This window comes from Grammomys surdaster, unplaced genomic scaffold (genome assembly GCF_004785775.1).
Source record: "Grammomys surdaster isolate TR1022 unplaced genomic scaffold, NIH_TR_1.0 258, whole genome shotgun sequence".
NCBI lineage: Eukaryota > Metazoa > Chordata > Mammalia > Rodentia > Muridae > Grammomys > Grammomys surdaster.
The window spans coordinates 1210850-1218945 of NW_021604699.1; the positions used below are offsets into that span (position 1 = coordinate 1210850).

Genomic DNA, 8096 nt, shown 5'->3' on the forward strand with positions numbered 1-8096 from the left:
CACGATGTGCTACACTATTCAGGCCTAAAAATTCTCCTGCTCACCCTTTGCTCTTTGTGAGCTGCTCATCTCTGGTATTTGCCATGCTAATGGAAACACACTGTTCTCTCCCGGCAACCCCCAGCATAGGGAAACAGAAAGGATTAACTAGGTAGGGCTTACTAAGACAACCACTGCCCAGCCCCCTCCCCCGCCCTCCCCATGAGCCATGAGCCTGGTCACCTGTTGCCTTCCTTCTTAGTTTACGTAGTTTTAACTAAAAGCACACACAGAAGGCCAGTCCATTTTTGCAAAATATTCAGCTATCCTTTGGCATATCATTTTATTCTGCCAATGAGCAGAAGTTCTGAAGACCGGAAGTACACTTGAAATATGCAGGGTTGGGTGGCCGAGCAAGTGCTTATTGTGGGTTTGGTCCCCAAGGTATAGAAATAGTTGAGGGATTCAGAAGCGCCCTCCCCGCTGAATTACTTATTTTCACTTCTGAAAGTATGGTAGCACTTATTTTAGAATGTCTTATCAATATTTTAGAAACATTTAAAACTAAGAAGTACACTTTCTTAATTTATAGAACATAAAAAACTAAAAACAAATTACACAAAAAAAGAAAAATGACTATTAACATGTCTGAGCGTGTGTCTTGGATGGAGGGGCAGTTAAGAGAGAGGCAACTGTGACCCAGAAGCAAACGGTGACTTTAGTTGAGACCTCTACAAGCTTAAAGTGTCATCATCTTCCAGGATGAAATTGTAGATGGACATAATAAAATATGAGAAAATTGGAGGTGTTTTCTAAAAGCAGAAAGCATAATTCCCGACAGAGCTGTTCTAAATGTCTGTACTGATTAGCACCGACACTGTTTTGTATTCTTAGCGCTTTCTGAGCCCAGGTCCTCATGCACCTGTCTCCTGCTCCACCAGGGGGCGCGCTGGTTCTCCGGATGCGGTTGGCCAGATCGGCCTGGAGTTTGAGGTCCCGTCATTCTCTGTATAAACAAGTTACGTTCAAGTGTTTAGGATATAAATTACGACCATGCCGGCTGCCTTGGAAGGAATGTAAACACAGCACTGTGGTCGGAGCAAACTCTGAGACTGACTTCATAATTTATAGCAGGCCCCCCTGAGTAACTCAGAATAAAAGACAAAAAGGATGGGGGACGGGTTGGAGGGGGATGGTGGGGAGAAAAGCCGATGTAAATGCAAATATGATAATGAAGAAACAAAGTGTTTAATTCCACTACTTTTTTTTTAAATATAGAAAAGAGGCCTAAGGGTTAGGAATATAGCTAAGAGTTTTGAAACTAGATGTTTAATTCAGGAGAACACCTCAGAGTGAAGATTCATTAAAACAGGGGAAAAATACTCCTATCCTGAGTTAGCAGTAAGTGCCTGGCGGTGGGATTGGAAGGTAAGAGAATTTAACAAAACCCAAAACAAAAATCCATCCCTGAGTTGAAGAGAAAATTACTGCAACATGATAAAAAGGGAACATTGCTCTGTTCTCGGAGCAATGGGTGTTCTGGGTGGGAAATAAATCCTCCGCCTTGCTGGACTATTTTCACTTTTCAATTCCGTGTCCTGCCAGTTGTGGGTAGCATTCAGGGTTGGAAAACCTGGCACGAATGGACCCAGAAGCTGTGCAATCTTGTGGGAGCCCTTGTTAGGGGGTAGGGTGGCAGTTTAAGTTTCCCCTGCTGTAATCTGCCCTGCAGAGGGCCCATAGACCCCTTTGATCTGTCCACCAGGCAGCCTGCAGCCTGGATGAGATGTTCAAGGCTCTGGGTGGTGGTTCTTTACTTTGCCCTAGCACCTGGTACTAGTGGGAGAAAGGAAGGAGCAGAAGGGCAGAACTCTTGGGCACAGGAAAAGAAACAAAGAGGGCACAGAACTTAGCTTCCTCAGATCAAACCCTCGGCTTTCAGTATTTTGCCTGCTTTTGTTGTTTTTACTTTGTGTGTGTGTGTGTGTGTGTGTTTTATTTTTAAATTCCTTTCACCTTCTGGTTTTTGTTTGGCTAGAAAAAGTGAGAGTGAACCGAAGAAAGAAATAACAGAAGTGCCCTCTTCACCAAGAAGACCCACCATCAGGACTGGTCTGGCTTATTCAAAACAAGAGCCCTCACATCATGTCAGTTATACAATTTGGGGGCAGGCAACCTAGAGCTGCAATGTTGCCTGGAGGGTGTGGCCATGACAGGGTGCCTGCAGAGGAAAGGGTCCCTAGAACAACTACTTGTTATACACATTTTATTGAAAAAAAACTTACATCAAAATATCTTGGCAAACTGTAAAAGTATACATAAGTGCAAATATACCCTCCTTTTACAATACAAGCGAAGTGTGAGTATACGAAGATCATAAAAATACTTTTAAAATACGGTGGTAGAAAAACAACCTTGTAAAAATGTTGTATTGTCACAATACTGAGAGACACTTTCTTAAGCTAGACTATCATTCTTCATTTCTTCACAATGTTCTTTGGCACCTGTATCCGAAGGGAGTGTTGGGGCTGGGGAGTGGGTGGGAGAAATCTCCTACTGGGCCAGGGAACTAGAGAAGGCTTTCTTGAAATACTGTGCTTTTAGCACTGCAAGTCTGAAAAGCACACAAGCACACACACACACACACACACACACACACACCTCCCTTTTCGGACCCTGATCAGTGAATGCAATGGTCACCCCAGAACTGAAAAGTTTTATGTCTTCCTCGTAGTATTATGTAGTAACCTCCTCTGTCTGTCCCTCTTCTGGGATATTGCCTTTCGAAAGATTTCCTCTTCCACGGGTGGGCAAATATCGGTGAGCAGGACTCTCCTGGGTATTTGTCTAAGTGATGGGTGTGCTACTTACTGCTATCCGCGTGCACAGTGTGTGAGTCCGTTGCAGTTCCTAGCTGCCCCTCTCGGAGGGGAGAGGAGGAAAGGGTAGAAGAGGGAGAGCAGCCTTCAAGGCCTCTGTCCATTCACATAACACAGGGCTTAATATCTTGGCACACGCTCTGGTGGTGATGATGATAATACGAGCCACTAGCAGAGGGGTGGAAAGAAGAAATGCCATTGAAATTGAGGACGAAATCTTTTCTGTCACACACTGGAGTGGAGTGATGTTGGTAACGGGGCAGTCCCACTGAAAGAAGTAGAAGAAAAAAATCTTTTCAGTAAAAGTCACCCAGCTGATGGTGGGGTGTATTACTTCGAAATTTTCCATTTAATTTGTGTTATTTTTGACTGAGGGTGCAAAAGCAGCTGGTGGCCTTTGGGTGTACGGCTATAAACCCGACAGGAAGCGGGGCGCATCTCAGAGCGGCCTGGAGTCCCAAGACGCCTGCCCTGCTTTGGTTTTAAATACGCCTCCTGGAGAGGCAAGTGGGAATTCATGAACACCTTGAGAGGTAATCTGTCCATGAATTCCCATTTTTCCCGTCTTGGGCTGGGGGACCTCAGTGCCAGGCCTGGATCCAGGCTGCGCTCCGCACCCGGACCCCGCCACTTCTGCCGCCGTCACCTCTGTTTCTGTACCTAGTTTTCCCATCTCAAGAACCGGGATCTGAGGCTATCCCCTTCGTCCATAGAATGACAGAGAAAAATACCTTAGAGAAGGGGCCTGAGAAGGGGGAGAGAAGAGGGAGGCCCCCTCCCAGCCACAGGCAGCAGGCATCTTTTAGGTCCCGAACCCCTTCGGCTTTGCCTTGTCCGGGACAAGTTCAGGGGACTGAGTAGTGGTGCTCTTTAGCTGCGCGCGGAGTACCCGAGGGAACTGGTGGAGCCTGGGGAAAGCTTGTATCAAGGACCTGAGCCGGTCCCTCTCAGCGCCAACCTGCGAACCACTTTTGCTTTTGCTTTCTCCACTCCGAGGAGCAGTCGGCTAGTGGGATCAGCGCATCTCTGCTGGCGTGGACAGGCTTTGCCAGTACTTCCTCTACGCACCCGGTTGGCGTGACCCGCACCAGCCGCACGCCTGTGTCGCCCCCAATGAGGTTGACTGTAAACTGAAGTAAAGCTTACGTGCGACCAGCGACGTGTAAGCCCCTAGGGCAGACACTCAATTGAGCTAGGCCGCTCAGCAGCCGGTGGCATTGCCTCTGTGGCAATGTGGGACGCTCGGGGCGTTTCAGCTCCGGAGAAGCGACCCAGGTGAACGCGCGGGACGATCCTTCGCTGCTACAGCTGCCACCAGAGCTCACGCCTCCCCGGTCCCAGGCAGCTGCCTGCTCCCTGACGAGCCGCGAGGGAGCACAGACAGCCGACTAGAGAAGCCACAGGGCTTCGTGATGACTACTCCTGCCTCTAGCGACCTGCATCGCCTCTGCCTCCCTGAGGTTGCCACCTCCGTTATCCTGTTAGAAAGTGGGGGCGCGGCGTGTGCGGGTGTGTGGCGGGACGAGGGTCGTGCTGTACATGTATGTGGCGATGTGTGTTCTGGGGGGGGGGGTTGTTCAGCTGTCCCTAGGCCACCGCTTCAGGCCTCCAGGGACCTTTCAGTTTCAATGGGGCCGCAGTCCTGTGGGTAGCACTAGGAACTAGGCCCTGCAGGGTCCCCGTGTACAACGCAGTGCTCTTTGAAAGGCCTTTGACAAGGTCTTTCCTGGAGGTGACAAAATCGGAAAAAAAAATTCTAGGAAGAGAGAATGACAAATGGCACCATGACCAAGTTAGTCTAAGCTATTGCTTTTGGGGAAGGCTGGTCATGACCGGCAGGAGAAGAGGAGATCATCAGAGGCCTGCCTTCTTGGCTGCCATATCCGCGGAGTCTGGGGGGCGTTTCATGCACAGCCTGGAGTGTGTGGGATGGGATATGAACCTAATAAAAAGGTCAGAAATGTCTTTCCTGTGCATTTGCTTGTTTGCTACTTCCTAGAAAATAGTTTCCTGACAGTTGGAAAGCCCAGCAGTCTGGGTTCAATATAAGCTAGGTCTACCCAAAGGGAAAGACAAGACAACGGGGCCAGAGCAGTAGGCCTAGAGAAGTGTGTGTGTGTGTGGGGGGGAGGCAATAGGTTCCAGTTCAGTGTGTAGGAGGGAGACTGACAGCTAGCCCGTAGGGCCCGGGGTGGGGGTGGGGGTAGTGAATAAGAGAGAGGGTCATCTGTATTGGTTACTTGTTGAAATTCCCATAAAATTGAAGGAGACTCTGTTCTCTGTGGGTTAAGTCAGCCTAAAATCCTCTCCCGTGTGGTCCTGCCTAGACTGTCTTTGTTTGGTTAACCTCTGAGACCCCCAGTTAAAAGGCTTATTTGGGAAATTTCTCCAAGATCTTTTGCCGTTTCTTGGCTTCCCTATTTCCCCAAGCTCCTGTAGCACACACGGAGTCACAAACACATGAAGGTATGCATCAGCCTGTGAATTTTCTGATGGGGCAGCAAGTGCACGTAGGAGAAGGGCACCTTTGGGCTTTGCCTTTGACAGACAGGCTCCTAGATTTCAACCTGCACCCCTGTGGGAGTCTGGGTGGGGGGAGAATTAAACAGGGTTTATCTCTATCCTGTAGATAAAGCCATACAAACACAAAATTCTCTCTTGCACTCTCTCCTCTCCTCACACAGTCCAACCACTTTTCACAAGACAATAAATTTTCATAATCTGCAACCCACACAAATAAACCAACCACATTGCAAGTGGCCTCTAGGCCCTTCTCTTGAGGGGTGGGGGGTTGTATCACACCAGGATACCTACGCCCTGATGCCCAGGACAAACTTGTGTCACTAACTTATAGATCTACAGTGTGTGTGTGTGTGTGTGTGTGTGTGTTTTCAAACATTCCTCAACACTTTGGTGCCTCCTGTCCCTAGCATCGTCCTTGGGATTCTGCTCTGCTTTCCTCTCCCCCTTCTCTACCGTCTCCTGTCATTACTTGGTCAGGTAAGAACTCTTCCTCACTCTCTCTGCTTCGTACAGAACCGGTCCCTTTCTGTCATCTTCTTTAGGAACTAATGCTGAGCAAAATGGACTTTGAAAAGAGTAAGGGGGAACTAAATGATCCAGACCCAATTCCTTGACCAAGGTCTCCAAAGGTCACATGCCTTCTTTCAGAGCTAAGTCTGACCTAATTGGGAGAAAGTCTACAGTGTCCTAATGAAGGCCAAGAAGGTTAAGACTTGGCAACACCCTTCTAAAGGCTGGGAATTCTGGGGCGCACCAACCAGCCCAGAACATCAGAGAAGGCTCTAAGATCAAATCCTCTCCTCTCACTCAGGAATAGGGAACCGAATTCCCCCAACATCCCAGCTACACAGACCCCAGCGTTGGGGACCGAGGGTACAGTAGCCCTGGCCCTCAGAGGCTCTCAGCCGGCCTTGGCGCTCTTTATTACCTGAGAGATCCTCGCGGGCGTTCTGGTGCAAGTAACTCTGCTCCAACGAGTAGGAAGACATGCTGGGGTGCAGACCAGCAGAGGCCGCGGGATTACTGCTTGGCGTCAGGGCAGGCGGCTGCTTGAGGTAAGGTGAAGCGCCAGGAGAGCTCCAATGTGCCGCTGGGCTAGTATAGGGCGAGTGACACTCGATGGCGCTTGCCATGGCCGGGGATGAGGGCACAGGGCTGCTGCTGCTGTCCGGCCCATAGTCACCGCCGCCACCGCCGCCACCCGCTGCCGCACCGACGCCTGCAGGACCTGCGGGCACCGGGCAGCTGGCCATATAGGTAGAGCCCGGGTTGGGCGACATATGGGGGACGTGGTGGTGGTGGAGGTGGTGGGGATGCCCGTGGCCCGGAGCACCCGCCCCTGCATCATAGCCTGCGGGCATCATGTCGAGGCCACCATAGCCTCCCTGGCCATGGCAACCCAGAGGCGCAGACGGGGGCGCTTGGAAGTCGAAGCCCTGGGGCAGCAGCGAGGCCCCGAAGCCCAAGCCGCTCACCACACGATGGTACATGGGTTTGAGAGCCTGGCACTTCCGCCTGAAGCCTCGCGGCCGCCGGCGGAACGAACCCTCCTCGAACATGAACTCGCTGGCCGGGTCGATGGTCCAGTAGTGGCCCTTGCCCGGTCGCCCGAGGCCCTTGGGCAGCTTGATGAAGCACTCGTTGAGCGAGAGGTTGTGGCGCACAGAGTTCTTCCAGCCCTGGTAGGCGCCACGGAAAAAGGGGAAGCGCGCCTGCAGGAACTGGTAGATCTCGCTGAGCGTCAGGCGCTTGCTGGGCGAGCTCTGGATGGCCATGACGATGAGCGCGATGTACGAGTAAGGAGGCTTCTCCGGCCGCCGCAGCCCCGAGGTCGCCTTCTTGGTGCCCCCACTCCCGGCGCTCGCGCCGCCGCTCGCCGCACTCTTGCAAGCACCCGCCGAGACGCTGACCGAGTTGGAAGAGGACGAGGCACAGGAGGCAGAGGATGACGACGACGACGACGACGAGGTGGACTCCAGGGTGGCGGCGGGTGGCGGGCTCATCAAGGCGGCCTGGAGCGCGCCGGGCGCCGGGCTGCACGCGCGGCGGAGTGGGGCAGGCGGCGGGCGCGGCGGGGGTGGCGGAGGCCCGCCCTCGGTGCTCATCTGGGAGCCGGGAGCGAGGCCGGGCCTGGGGGGCGGACCCGGGACGGGGATCGGCGGCGCCGGAGCCCGGTCGGTCCACAAACCGGGCGAGTGCCCTACTGCGCCGGCCGCGCTGCAGCCGGGGCCACTGCGGGCCAGCGCTTCGGCGTCGCCTCCCTCAGCTCCTCTGGGGCTTCGGGCGGCGGCGGCGGCGGGTCGGAGGCAACGCCCCGCGCATCCCTCTTCCGAGCCTCCGGCCCGCGCCTTGCGCAACCGTCTCCTAAGCCACCGAGGAGACGCTGCCCGGGGCCGGACAACTTGCGCCCTAGAGCCAAGACCTCAGCCGGGACCCCGGGGACTAGCCCGTCGTCTTCTTTCAGGAGTGCTCCTCTCTCTGTCTCTTGGACTTCCTCCCTGGCGCGCCCTCCCCGCGGCCGCTTCGCTCCCTCCCTCCGTCGCTCCCTCCCTCCACCCCTCCCCGCCCTGCCCCCTTCTCGCTCCGCACCGCCCGCCCCGGGGAGGGCGCACTGGGCTCGCGTCACTCCTCCCCCTCTGGACCTGGCTGCAGGCTCCTGCTCTTATCGCCTCCCGGACTCTCCGGGGTCCTGCTCTCACTACTAATTCCTCTCAG

At 53.4% G+C, this 8096-nt stretch overlaps 1 protein-coding gene across 1 annotated transcript; it reads right to left on the bottom strand.

Annotated features, from left to right (window-relative positions):
* Window positions 1–2229: 2229 nt before the first annotated feature.
* On the bottom strand, window positions 2230–7855 carry Foxf2 (forkhead box F2). Its single transcript, XM_028775712.1, has 2 exons — window positions 6310–7855; window positions 2230–3126 (listed from the first exon to the last, which is right to left on the bottom strand). The coding sequence occupies exons 1-2, from the start codon at window positions 7484–7486 to the stop codon at window positions 2963–2965; spliced, it is 1341 nt and encodes a 446-aa protein (XP_028631545.1). The 5' UTR covers window positions 7487–7855; the 3' UTR covers window positions 2230–2962.
* Window positions 7856–8096: the final 241 nt, after the last annotated feature.

What these genes read in the sequence shown, in the direction of transcription:
- Foxf2 (XM_028775712.1), bottom strand. Translation starts at nt 7,486, where the DNA reads ATGAGCACCGAGGGCGGGCCTCCGCCACCCCCGCCGCGCCCGCCGCCT. An exon ending in CGCCCGCGAGGATCTCTCAG is followed by an intron (nt 3,127 to 6,309) that starts GTAATAAAGAGC and finishes TACTTCTTTCAG; the next exon opens with TGGGACTGCCCCGTTACCAA.